We start from the raw sequence: 14,964 nt of genomic DNA on the forward strand, positions 1-14,964 counted from the left end.
CTCTAGCTGTAGACTTGGTTTTCAGACACCAAGATGGGATTAAATGTGAAATGATTCTGTTATCAGAAATATCTGCCTGAGAGGAAATAGGGAAGGAGCAGGAGAAGGCTGGGAAAGCAATGCAAAAAACTGATTACAATGCAAGTCTGAGCCTTAGTGAAGGAAAAAGGAAAAGAAGGTTAGGTGGAAGTGGAAACATCCTAGGTTGGCATGCAGCCTAAGCAAAACCATCAAGGAATCCTTAAGCCAAGTCACTGACAATGGAGTCCCATTTCCTAGGAATAGGTTTGCTTTAGTATCCCCACTGCACTGATTATGGGCATGGAGCAGCCCATAGGAGGTATGATCTTGATGCAAAAGTACTGATGGATTTTGAAGCCTAATACCTGGGGTCCTCAGTCAATTAACCCCCCTGTCACGGAAAGTCCGTAAGGTACATTCTCTGGGTAACCACATTAAAAGTCTTTTCTTAAGGGCATTTTAGTTTTTCAACTGAAGAATTGTCCAGTCTCTTACCTTATGAGGTTTAATCTTAGCCACTGGTTTTCTGGGGGACAAGAGCTAAGAGTTCCATTATTCAGACCATATATTTTTAATTTCCTCATTCTTAGACCTCTATTTCACTCTCCTCTTCCTCTGTGCCTGAAGGCCCCAAATCTAGAGGTTCTGCAGCTTAATTTCTCCAGAAAATAGACTCCTGACGGAAGGAGAGCATCCTGACTGTGCAGGGTGACAAAGAGGTCCCAGGGGCCAACTGCTTTATGTCTATATGTCCTGTCAAGTCAGTGACTACTCTTCCAGCTGAGGATCTTCCAAAATTTGTTTAAATTTCTCACCTGCTGAGATCTCTTTCTCTATTCTTCTTATCCATTCACTTCAATTATAAACTATCATTTCTCTGCTAATAAATATCACATCCAAATCTAAGAGTCCTATGGTGTCTATTCTTAACACTTGCTTGACATTTCAAGTTCAATTTTACCAAAACCAACTTTACACAACTTTACACAACTTATATCCCAATAAAAATGCTTTAGTGGTACCAGGCATAGTTTTCCAATTTCACATGATATATTTAGATTTGGTTAAGTGGGAGTAGTCTAGAAATTTTGTACATGGGAAGAAGACTATGGGTTTGTGAGAAAGGGCCATGTAAGAGTGAATATGCCAAACAATGAACTGTAGTAGTCATTAAATTTTTTTTCCTAACAGAGCTTAGGTCTGAGAGCCTACTACATATACTATCTCCCTTCTTAATTTTACAACCAAAATAATCTTGATTACAATGGGAGCCATTCCAATTAAGCACATTTTTTAAAACACTATACTAGTATTACTTCAATAATAGCTCTTCAATAATTTTATATTCAAACACTATGAATTCTAAAATAGATTTTATTTGAGATGCTAGCCACAAAGTGTCTTGATTTCCTGGTTCACCTTAGCACTGTTCCCACAAGCAGAATTCCTGGGACCCATCACATTCTCCTTCCCTGAGCCTGTTTCCTACAGTTGAGTTTTAGATGCTCTATACTTTGAAATTATGCCATAACTCGGGAAAGTAGGATGGTTCATTGGGGCAATCTCATGGGAATAAGACAAGCACAAAAATAAACTGTCTCAATTAATGGAATATATTATAACAACAGACTAAAAACAATCATGTAATCATCTCAACAGTTGCAGAAAAAGCATTTGACAAATCCAACACCTACTTATACTAAAAACTCTCAGTGAACTAGGAATACAGGGGAACTTCCTCAATTTCACAAAGAATATCTTTAAAAAAAAAAAACCAAAACTATAGTAACATACTTAATAGTAAGAATCTTGAAGCTTTCCCACTAAGATCAGATGGTATAAAGGATGTGCCTTCTCGTCACCTGTTGCAACATCACACTGAAAGTCCTTGCTAATACAATAAGGCAAGAAAGGGAAATAAAAATCTGTACTGATTGGGAAGGAAGATAAAAATACTATCTTCATTTGCAGATAACGTGATCATTTATGTATAATATCCAAAATAATCAACAATAATAACAAATGAAACTCTGGAACTAAAAAGTGATTATAGCAAGGTTGCAGGATACCAGGTTAATATAAAAAAAATCAATTGTTTTCCTATATCCAGGCAATGAACAAGTAGAATTTGAAACTAAAAACACAATAGTATTTATGTTAGCACCCCCCACAAATGAAATACTTAAGCATAAATTTAACAAAATATAATGTGTAAGATCTGGATAAGGAAAACCACAAAACTATGATGAACAAAATCAAAGAACTTAATAAATGAAAACACGTTCAGGGGCACCTGGGTGGCTCAGTCAGTTAAGCGTCCGACTTCGGCCCGGGTCACGATCTCGCAGTCCGTGAGTTCGAGCCCCGCGTCGGGCTCTGGGCTGATGGCTCAGAGCCTGGAGCCTGCTTCTGATTCTGTGTCCCCCTCTCTCTCTGCCCCTCCCCCGTTCATGCTCTGTCTCTCTCTGTCTCAAAAATAAATAAACGTTAAAAAAAAAATTAAAACATGTTCATGGCTGGGAAGGCTCAATATCGTCAGATGTCCATTCTTCCCAACTCAATCTACAGATTTAGTGCAATCCCAATAAAAACTCCAGCATATTATTTTATGGATATTGATGAACTGATTCTAAAGTTTATAGGAGAAGCAAAAGCCCAAATGGCCAATTCAGCATTGAAAAAGAACAAAACTGGAGGACTGATGTTTACCAACTTCAAGACTTACCAAAAAGAAATCAAGACTGGTATTAGCAAAACGATAGAACAAATAAAAAGCCTGGTCTACAGCCTTAGCACCCTGAAAGCGCCCAATCTCATCTGATCTCAGAAGCTAAGCAGGGTCAGGCCTGGGTAGTACTTGGATGGGAGAAAGCCTAGAAATAGACCACCCAGGACAAATAGATCCTATTTCAATTGACTTTTGACAAAGGAACAAAGGCAATACCATGAAGCAAAGATAGTCTTTTCAACAAATGGTGTCAGAACAACTAGACATCCACATACAAAATAAAAAAGAATATAGACATCTTACATGCTTCACAGAAGTTAACCCAAAGTGGATCACAGACCTAAATGTAAAATGCAAAACTATAAAACTCCTAGAAGATGACATAGGAGAAAACCTAGATGACCTAGAGAAAAGGTATGGTGATACCTTTTGAGAAACAACACTAAAGACACTATTCATGAAAGAAATAATAAATAAACTGGTCTTCATTAAAATTGAAAACTTGTGCTCTGTGAAAGACAATGCCAAGAGAATTCTAAGACAAGTCACAGACTGCAAAAGACACATCTGTTAATGGACTGTTATCTAAAATACACAAGGAACTCTTAAAACTCAACAACAAACGACCTGATTTAAAACTGGGCAAAAGGGGCACCTGAGTGGCTGAGTCGGTTAAGTGTCTGACTCTTAGTTTTGGCTCAGGTCATGATCTCACGGTTTGTGGGTTCAAAGCCCCACATCAGGTTCCATGCTAACAGTGTGGAGCCTGCCTAGGATTCTTTCTCTCTCCTTCTCTATGTCCTTCCTCCACTCTCTCTCACTCTCTCTCAAAATAAATAAACGTTTAAAAAAAAAATGGGCAAAAGATCTTAACAAATACTTCATCAAAAAAGATACACAGATAAAAAATAAGCATATGAAAAAATGTTCCATGTCATACAGCACCAGGGAAATGCAAATTAAAACAACAAAATATCACTACTCATCAATTAGTATGGCTAAAATCAACAACACTGAAGACACCAAATGCTGATGAGGATGTGGAGAAACAGAAACTCTCATATATTGCTGGTGGGAATGCAAAACGGCACAGCCACTTTAGCAGATAGTCTGGCAGTTTCATATAAAACTAAACATACTCTTAACATACGATCCAGTGATTGCACTTCTTGGTATTTACCCAAAGGAGTTGAAACTTATGTCCCTACAAAATCCTTCATATGGATGTTTACAGAAGCTTTATTCATAGCTGCCAAAACTTGGAAGCAACCAACATGCCCTTCAGTAGATGGATGGATATATGAACTGTGGTACATCCAGACAAGGAAATATTATTCAGCATTAAAACCAATGGGCTTTCAAGCCATGAAAAAACATGGAGGAATCTTAAATGCATATTACTAAGTAAAAGAAGCCAATGTGAAAACACTAGATACTGTATGATTCCAACTATATGACATTCTGGAAAAGGCCAAACTATGAAGACAATAAAAAGATCAGGGGTTGCCAGTGATTGGGAGTTAAGAGTGGGGAGAAATAAGTGGAGCACAAAGGATTTTTAGGGCAGTGAATATAATCTGTATGATACTACAAGGATGGATATATGTCGTTATACATTTTCCAAACCCATAGAATGTACAAAACCAAGAGTAAACCCTAAGGTAAACTATGGACTTTGGGTGATTATGATGAGTCAATGTAGGATCATTCCAGTGAGTAATGTTGATAATGGGGAGGCTATGCATGTGTAGAGTTAGGGAGTATGTGGAAAATCTCTGTGACTTCCTCTCAATTTTGTTAAGAACCTAAAACTGATTTTTTTAAAAAAAGTATTAATTAGAAGTGCCTAGGTGGCACAACCAGTAGAATGTCTGACTCTTGATTTCAGCTCAGGTCATAATCCCAGGGTTGTGGGATTGAGCCCCGTGTTGGGCTCTGTGCTAAGCATGGAGCCTGATTATAAGCCCCTCTCTCTCCCTCTGACCCTCTGCTCCACTTGCTCTCTCTCTAAAATAAAAATAATAAATAAATAAATAAATAAATAAATAAATAAATAAAGTTAAAGTATTAATTAATTTAAAAAAATCGTTCTGGAGAGAAACCAAGGACACATTCTGGATTTTGTAAAAACTATTAGGCATTAAATACTCTGGACCATTAAAAGCAAGATATTTGTAATTTTTCATTTATAAAATTATTATACACATCAGAAATCCTTTACAATTATAAAATTATATTCCAATAACTTTAAGGCTTATTCTAGATTTGGCTTCTTTATTTTGACTCCAAAATGAACTATTTTTAAAAATTATTTTATCAAAGGCATACTCTCTCATCCCAGCACTTATAATTTATTAGAAGACCTATAACTTAATGTTCTTGATCTTCCTAAGGAGCTCTTTTTATCTGATTATATAATGAATGGTCACATACTAGAAAACTACAGCCTGCAAAGACATACTAAAGCTATAGCCAAATTGAAGACTCCACTGGAAATTAACCAAAAATAAATCACATATACAAAAATTAATTCTTCTCTTATCATGGAAGAGCTGTTTTGTTTCTGATACTAATGAGTTCTTAATCTTTCACCTATTTCCTCAGAAATGAGAAAAGGTCACTTTCTAATAGTACATTGAAACAAAAGGGTAAAAATAAGAAACTTCAGCCTACTTTTACATACCTGAAATCAAATATACTTACTTGCTTTTTTTTAAGTCCCTTTCTTCTATCTCAAGTCAAAAGGAAGTTCTATTAGCCACCTATTTTTTAAGCAATGGTAGTTGCTATACTATACTAAAGAACACATAAAAACTACAAAAAAAATAACTCTATTGAATGCTTACAAGAGAAAAAATATGAGAATACAATTAAATCACAGCTCCTAGATATGTAGTACTTTTCAATGAAGGCAATTGCAGCAGTGAGTGGATGCAGCCTTCTGTGTGCTTAAGTACCAAGTGCCCCCTTGTGGACAACATTGTTATTAGATTATATATAAAATTTGTGTAACTTGTTTTGTGATTTGAGGCTACACCCGTCTCCAAATTGACACATGATCTTTGGGGAGAGCACAAACTTGGTGATATCTGGGACAGAATATATCAGGAAGCAGTCTAAGATGGATTCTACAGGTCTACCACCAGCCAGATGCCTAGTGGGAACTCCACCTCTCGCTTTGTTTATATCACATTCTTGAGAATCCAAGATCCCTTCAGTAATCCTTTCACTATATGGCTGATATATCACTTTAAATACAAATATATTTAGAGATTTCAGTAGTGCTTTTGGTTCATTACTACCAATTCCCAGTTATTAGGCTCTAAAATATGTATTTATGGCTTTAAAAACAGAATTTCTAACAATGTTCTGAATGTGGAAATGACCAGAATGAGCCCAGTAGGAGCATGACTGGATGCTTCAGTGAGATAATAGCTCTCAGGAAGGTCCAAACTGGGCTGTATGTTTGTCCAGGACCCCATGAAGCAGCGTAACTAAAAGAAGAATCTGAATCACAATAAAGGGAATCACGTTCAGGAAAATGGTATGGGGCATCAGGATGAACAAGAGTAGCACGATGATTAAGGACACTGGAAGTCAGCATGTGGAACATAAACAGACCAAAATAGAGGATGATACGAAGGGAGAGTCTTGTTTCTTTGAAGGATCAAGTACATGATGAAGAGACTAGTCCAGCTGTTCGAAGGAATTTGTAAGACTTAAAACCATCTCTTCCTTCAAGCCTCTCCTGTTAATAAGCAGGACTAGGAGAGGGGTTTTATGGTTTGTCCTAAGGAAAGCTGAAACATACTTCAGAAGGGAAACTAGATAAATATCCAAAAATTAGCATTTCAAGAAGTCAACTGACCAAAGGATTAACTTGCAAAGAGGCCAATTCACCTAGGATTCTAAATTTACCAAGTCATCAAAAATTTGCTTTTAGTAGCATCTTCCATACATATGAACTTATAAACATATTCTTTTTCTGAATATATTTTCAATGATGATACTAAATGTAAACCATTTTCATAAGTTTTAGTTTCTAACTAATTGAACATTCTTTAAAATGTTACTAAGGTTATTTTCATAAGAATGTATTCAAAGATTTAGATTTCAGCAAATTAATTTCCTATGACTTGACATTCTACAAATTGATCAAGAGTCTTCCAGAGAACATTTAATGTGAAACTCAACATTTTCCTAAATAATATTTCTCTGTTTCCATACTTTCTCCTCCATGTCTCCCACCAGCACATAGCCTTGTTGGCTTTAGGAGCAGGATCTTCTGTGCTATATCCATCTGACTGGCAGAGTGTTTGCTCTGGTGAGAGGTTTCCCGTAAGGGTCCAAGCTGTCTGCATGTACTGAGAAACAAGGGAATGCACTGATGGGAAAAAGAAGCAGAGAGAAATAGAAGTGCTATGGTTTGAATGACTGTGACCTCCCCAAATTCATGTGTTGAAATCCTAATGCCTCCTATGATGGCATTAGGAGGTGGAAACTTTGAGAGATGCTCAGGTCATGAGGGTGGGGCTCTCATTAATAGGATAATGCTCTTATAAAAGAGACCCCACAGAGCTCCCAAGCCCCTTCCCACCATGTGAGGACACAGCTAGAAGGAGCCATCTCTGAACCAGAAACTGCTGTTACCAAACACCATATTTGCTGGTGTCTTGATCCTGGACTTCCAGCCTCCAGAACTGTGAGAAGTAAATCTCTGTTGTTTTTAAGCCACACAGTCTGTGGTATTCTTTTATAGCAGCCTAAACAGACTATAGGATAAGGGGTCATCAATTTTTTGACTGCTAATGAATCAAGGAACAGGACTTCCACCATGCAATAGAGTTGACCGCAGGGATACGATAGAACTTTTTGATAAAGACTTTATAGGAACTTTTCCCAAGAGAGACTACCCTGTAACTCTTTCTCTGAGGGACACATATCCCCTAAATCTGTTGTTGTTGTTGTTGTACTCAAAACATTACTGGGGAACTACCTATGGGACTATCTACCAGGAGCCATAAAGTTCTGATAAAGAGTTCAGCTGAATTCTCAGCTTTGTATTCTAACTGGAGATTAACGAGGAAGCCCAGAGTGCCAAGTCAGAACCTGAAAAATAGCTATTGCTCATCAGAGACAACACAGCCTAATTATCATTAGCTTTTAGTCATTTGGAATGCTTAAGATAGATTCTAGTCTGCTAGTGAGTGAATGGATACAGATCTTTGCTCAATACACCAGGAAATTCTTGGAGGGAACATTAGGTAAGCACTAGGTTCTTCTGGTGGATGCAGATAGAAGAGGTTAGAAAATGTCCACTCAGCAACCCCCAAAGAAGTAAAAGTTCTGTGCTTTTTATTAGATCCCTGAAGAGCCCCCTGCTTTCTGGAAAGGTACTAAGGAGCCATAGAATTCTACTATAGTTTTAGGAAGATACCAGAAGATTTACAACCTCTGTAACAGCACAGCTGAATAAGTGAAAACATATTGCACAACTTACCCTTGCCCTTATTTTCTTGAAATGTACTAAGGTTAATTTCACAACAGACTTTGTTCTAATGAAACTTAGAGTTCCCTCTAAAGTTCCTGCTATCAAGGGAAGGGAAGAAAGGAACTAACACTTTATTGAGAGAAGTGCTTACGGTGTCAGGTATTATGCTATTGGCTTTATATATAACTCTAATAATACTTATGACAAACTTGCAAGAGGGCTTAATTAACTCCATTTTACAGATGAGGAAATTAAGCCTCAGAGAAATGAAATAATTTCCTTAGTGCCCCATAGTCTGAATTTGAATCAGCGCAGTCTAATTCTAAAAGTCATGTTTCTGGGTAAAGTGGGTTACACTGACTCCAACTGTCTCACCCCTGCTTTTTCACTACACTCATTTTCTCTCAGTATCCTATCTTCTCATTAGCATTTGCTTACCTTCTTTCCCCTTTGAATCAATAATGTGCTGGAACTTCGGACCATGTGCTTTGTCCTACCCTGCACCTGAAATTTCCTGGAGAACATTCTTCTGCTAAACATTCATTAAAACCTTCTTCTCCCTTAACTTCTGTAATGCCACCCTTTTCCAGCTCTCCCTTCTCCCTTTCTCAATATTTTTCCTTGTCAGTTATCTTCACTGAATTGCCTCCTCAGCTAAAACCTTAAGTGTTAGTATTCCCTAAGATTCCATCCTCAATCCTACTTTTCAGACCATGTATTTCTTTCTGAACAATCTCACTTTCATGACTTCAAATGACACTGATGACTCCATGATCTCTCTTTACGGAAAGACAACTTTCCATGGTCTAAAGTCATGTCCAGATGTTTACTGACCACTATCATCTATGTAACATACACAACACTAAACTCAATTCCTAACACTCCACCTAGTTCTGATTCCTACTGTGTTGGTTCACTGTAATCATTGTTCAAGTGAGAGCTCTTAATCATCCTCCAGTCCTCTCCCAGTCTCACCCCAGCATCCAAGTACTCATGAAATCCACATTCCTAAATATCTCTTAAATCTGTCACGTTGGCTCCACCCCCATATACTACTGCCCAAGTTGAACAACTCACCCTCCCTCACCTGGACTGCTACAAAAGTATCCTAACTGGTTTCCCTGCCCCAAATCTCACTGACCCTGGGAAAGCCTTTCTCCATGGGGGTAAAAGGCTTTTAAAATCTATATTAAATACTTCAAAAGCTTCCCATCACATATAAAAAGGTTCACACGTATACAAAATCCTTTGTTATCGAGGGCCTGCTTATATTTCCAGTCGTATCTCCCATCACCTCTTGTATTTATTCCAGACCTACTGAACTAACTGTAGGCCTGAGATGTCTTTAGATTGATCCAGAGGGATTCTATCATTCTTTGAAAATACGCATATATCATGATCTAAAAATTTCACTCTATGTACACTAGAGCAGTGATTCTCAAACTTTGGTGTATATCTGAATTATCTGGAGTTAATAAAGAACTCAGAAATGGCAAGCTGGTTGAAGGATAGGGCTGGCCTTTGTATTTTTATGAAGTTTCCTATGTGATTCTGTTACCTACCAAAGTTTGAGGACCACTGGCCTAAAGCAAGGGCCAGCAAACTATAGCCTGAAGACCAAGTCCAGCCATAGCCTGCTTTTATAAGTCAAGATTTGTTAGAATAAAACCCTACCTATTCATTTAGTTATTGTCTACAGCTCCTTTCACACTATAACGGCAGCAGCAAACAGAGATCATATGGCCTGCAGAGCTGAGAATATCATCTAGCCCTCTGTAGAAAAGTTAGCCAACTCTAGAGGAACACTTTACACTAGAAGACATGTATTAAGCATGTTCCCTGTGGCAATGTTTGTCATAGTGATATTTTGAAAAATCCACAATGTACATAAATAGGGGAACAAATGAAGATATATAGATATAAAGTAGAATACTATGTAGCAAACAAAACTTATCAGATCCTTATGTATTAACATGGACAGAATTTTTAAAAAGCATGTGTGCAACATGATATTTTTATATGAATTTTTAGATACAATATCTGTAGAAAGGTATTTAAAAATAAATTAGAATGATGTATACCAAATCCATGATAGTACTGTCCTATAAAGAGGAAGCAAAGGGAGAGAGACAGGGAGAGAAACAAAAGGGTCCTCGACTCTATAGATTGTTTTCATTAAAATACTGAAATCAAAAAGTGACAAAAACTAAAGAGTTACTAATACTAGAATATATTGGTTGTCAGATTATCCTCTGTGAGTTTTATTCTATTCAAAATTAAAACCACAAATAACCTAACATATTCAAATATAGGGAAAAGGAATTGAATATTAATAATCCAGTGCAATGGAAAATAACGTAGCTTTCAAAAATATACAGGAAGAAAATATAACATAAGAAAATCATTGGTTTAATTATCCATGACTACTACAGGATACAAAATTATCCACAAAACAAGGTTAAAATTCTAAAATATATATTTTAGAAATGCTATCCTTATATTCTGGTTTCTTTTCGAATAAATCTTTTACCTTTTACTAAAAAAAAAAAGTATGTCCTTATTTTTTCCTTTTTTGGGGTTCATTTATTTACTGGGTTGTAATTTTTATTTTTTTAATGTTTATTTTTGAGAGAGAGAGAGACAAAGCACAAATGGGGGAGGGACAGACACACACACACACACACACACACACACACACACACACAGAATCCAAAGCAGGCTCAAGGCTCCAAGCTGTCAGCACAGAGCCAAATGCTGGCCTGAACACAAGAACCATGAGATGATGTCCTGAGCTGAAGGTGGACGCTTAACCGACTGAGCCACCCAGGCGCCCCGGGTTGTAATTTTTAATCAATATACATGCATGCAAAACTTTTAAAAAAGAGGCCAACAGTAGATATGTTTGACTTAATACTTATCTTTGTCTTTTATTTTCTGAATAATATTAAATGAATGCATACTACTTTAAAATTAATGGTATTCATTGAAAATGATCTTGTATGGCACATAGAGCTAATTGTATAACTGATACACATTCTCCCCTTCTTCCTACTACCATTCTCAGTAAAACACTAAATTTCTCAGTCTTCCTTCAAGACACAGGAGGCCACATGATGCAGTTCTAACCAATGAGATGTAAGGGGAGATGCTGGGTGCAGCACGTTGGAAAATACTTCGAAAGAAAACAGACTTGACTGGCCTTCACCTTTGCCCTTTTCCCTTCATCTACTTCTTTCTTTGAAAGAGAAGGTGAAGCAGGTGAGAAAGTGAAGTAGCCACCTTGTGACCATGCTGGACAAAAACCACTCATTAAAGGACCGAGTGGAGAGTCAAGAGTCTGGAGGAGCCATTATACCAACCCCAACTGCATCCCTCTAACACTTCCTGTTACATGAGAAAACAAAACCAAACACCTTACTGGTTTAAGCCTTTCTTTTACATGCAACCAAATGTAACCCTTTACTGAAATATCTTGCTAAAATTAAATTCTAACAAATTATACTGTTGAAAGGCACTTTAAAGATTACCTAATCTATATAGTACCTGCGGGTGAGAAAAATAATCTTCAAAAAGGTTGAGGTTGATCTTCAACCTTCAAAAAGGTTGATACCATTCTGTATCAGAACAAGGACCAGAACTTCATTCTCACTTAAGTGAATACTTTTTCTCGAATACTAAGATCAAGTCCACTTTTATGACCCAGTTTGTAAATTACTTACTTAATATTTTATATATTTTTTTCTAAATGATAACATTTTTTTAAATGACATATATACTGGTCATAAATTAGTATTCATCCCTGTTTTGCCCATACACAAACTTGCAATTTGAAGTTAGTCAAAATTGGTATTCAAACTGACATCAGTTGCTTACGTATGTCTGTATAGGTTACTCCTAAAGACTAAACAATCTACAGCAAAGATTAAGAATCAGTAAATTTATAAAAAGTGTTTCATTTCATATTCTATCCCCGCCCAAAAAACAATTTAAACCCTTTTCTCCAATTATCAACCTAATAGGAAACCAAAAATGTCTGCATTTCATAGAGTATATATCTGAATTTCATAAATATTGTTTTTATATAAAGAATAAGACTTAATATATTCTCTTTTAACCTTGAATAAAAGATTTTGTCATTGGATATCAGATTCTTGGATCCCAATGCTTTTTGCTCAGTAGTTGGCTACTTCTATCACCAGCTCCTTGGCTAGATTCCTAATCTGCTGCTGTTCAGACAAACTCCTCCCAGATTCCATGTGTAAGAAAACCTAAATACTCATGCATGCAGGGTATCTGCCCCCAAAATAGAGAGAACTAGCTCCTCAAGAGCTGTACTTTCATTATCTTTCCTTTCTGCTTGGTACATGGCCCTACTCTTGGTTCTTCTAAAATGTCTTCAGTCCTTTACTGAAAAGAAATAAAATTATCTGTCTCCAGAGCTAAACCTCTTAGAAGACCATATTTTTTTCAAGATTAACACAAACCCATCAAAGGGAAGAAATGTATTTTTTGTCAACATGAGTATGTTATGGAGTCTGAGGCACCAGTTAGAAAGCCAATCAAATGCTTCTTGGGTTGCTCTAGAGTACTGCACCATGGCACAGCAGCTCTTGTGGCCACTCTCCATAAGGCTGGCTATACCCAATTTCTTAAGCTAGTACTGAGGATAAGTTATCAAGAAACAGGGAGCCAGAATATTTTATATTCTATATTCTATAGGTAGAATTAAAATTCTATCTACAGTTAAGAAAGACAAGGCTTAAAATAGCCCTTGCAGCAATTTCTAAATACCACAAGATGGGGATATGACTCTATGGTAGGGGGAAAAAATGTTATGTTCCTGACTTTCCAAGCCATAGTAATAAAGGTATTTCTGGGTTGAAAATAACGGAGGTGTACAAATTAGATTATTTCTTTCCTGAATCATTATTTTAAAAAATACAAGATTTTTCTGTATTTTTCACTAAAGGTCTGCAGTTATTCAAAGAGCAATCTCCATAAATGCTCTGGTCCCCAGGACCTCTGTGAATATAGCAGTCAGTTTAGTGCTCTATGTACCACTATTAAAAAACATGTTACTTCTGGTAAGTGGTATAGAGCGGCTGTTGGCATAGTATGGTGTAGTCAAATGGGCATAAGTTTTTTTTAGAGGAAGAGAATTGACCTCCACATTTCCAGACTGTGTGATTTTGAGCAAATCACTTAGTCATTTTTTTTTTTTTTTGTTTTGAGAGATAGAAGAGAGGGCGGAGGGAGACGGGCAGAGGGAGAGGGGCAGAGGAGGGGAGAGAGAGAGAGAGAGAGAGAGAGAGAGAGAGAATCTTACGCTGGCTCCACACTCAGCATGGAGCCTGATGCAGGGCTGGATCCCACGACCCTGGGATCATGGCCTGAGCTGAAATCAAGAGTTGGACACTCAAATGACTAAGCCACCCAGGTGCCCCTCACTTAGTCATTTTAAGCTTAGTGTCACAGGTACTAAAAGGAATAATATTAAATTTTATCTCATGGAGTTATAATCCTGCCAATTTAGGTGAGTATTATATTTTCATTTTCATATTAGATACCCTTGATTTTTAATAATATTTCCATGTTTTTCTGAATATTCCTTAAGTAAAAATGCAGCATGAGTTATAAAGAAAAGGCTATTTCCAAGCATGCTCTAGACCCAGGAAAAGTCATGCATCAGATCTTCTCTACATTTTATTTTATTTTTATTTTATTTTTTTAATTTTTTTTCAACGTTTATTTATTTTTGGGACAGAGAGAGACAGAGCATGAACGGGGGAGAGGCAGAGAGAGAGGGAGACACAGAATCGGAAACAGGCTCCAGGCTCTGAGCCATCAGCCCAGAGCCTGACGCGGGGCTCGAACTCACGGACCGCGAGATCGTGACCTAGCTGAAGTCGGACGCTTAACCGACTGCGCCACCCAGGCGCCCCAGCTACATTTTAAAGGATAAACATTTAAATCAATGAAAAACAAATAAATGTTCTTTGTAAAATATAAAACATATGAATTTAAGTAATTTATCAGGAGGAAAGGATGTCATTAGGGCCGCCCAAAGAAAAAATAGGTAGATAAGCTCAATGAGGTTTCTTTCATGTTATAGGGTAATTTTGTGGGTTCTCTGTTGGATTATATATATATATATATATTATATATATAATATATATATATATAGTGTGTGTGTGTGTGTGAATGTGAATATATATGTGTGTATATCTATACATGTGTATATATATATATTCCAGAGGAAGTGGAATGCAAATGTTTTCACGTAGGTAAAGATTTGCATTTCTGTGTTTAATAGGCTCTTTTAGGTTACAGAATAAACACACTTGTGTTTTCACCCAGCCTGATTACTGAAATTCTTTTTCTTCCATTTTGGTTGTACCTGCAGCCCTGCCCAGCTTTATAAGGTGGACATTAAGTTGAAGATTTTGCTACAGAACTCCTTACTTCCTAGGAAGAGTTCCAATGAACAAAATACTTTATTTGTAACTTGATACAGTCTTTAAATGTTTGGGAGGATCTATTTTTTTAAAAAGTACATAATTTCTTTCCTTCAATTATTCTTCTTATTTAACCAGCTTTTACTCACCACTGGCATTTTTTCATAGACACGGATAAAAGACAATCTATCTACAACAAAGCAAATATGAACAATTAATATTCTATCACTTTTAAATCAACTTAAAAACATATATATAGTTGTTTCTGT

At 36.7% G+C, this 14,964-nt stretch overlaps 1 protein-coding gene across 1 annotated transcript in view; it reads right to left on the reverse strand.

Moving 5' to 3' along the window:
* Window positions 1–14,964, reverse strand: part of CCDC169 (coiled-coil domain containing 169) — a 46,875-nt gene that overhangs the window by 21,770 nt on the left and 10,141 nt on the right. The window contains exon 4 of the mRNA XM_030309055.1: window positions 14,845–14,885. Coding sequence (XP_030164915.1) covers window positions 14,845–14,885 — 41 coding nt within the window. The remainder of the gene's footprint in view (window positions 1–14,844; window positions 14,886–14,964) is intronic.

This window comes from Lynx canadensis, chromosome A1, assembly GCF_007474595.2.
Source record: "Lynx canadensis isolate LIC74 chromosome A1, mLynCan4.pri.v2, whole genome shotgun sequence".
Classification (NCBI taxonomy): domain Eukaryota; kingdom Metazoa; phylum Chordata; class Mammalia; order Carnivora; family Felidae; genus Lynx; species Lynx canadensis.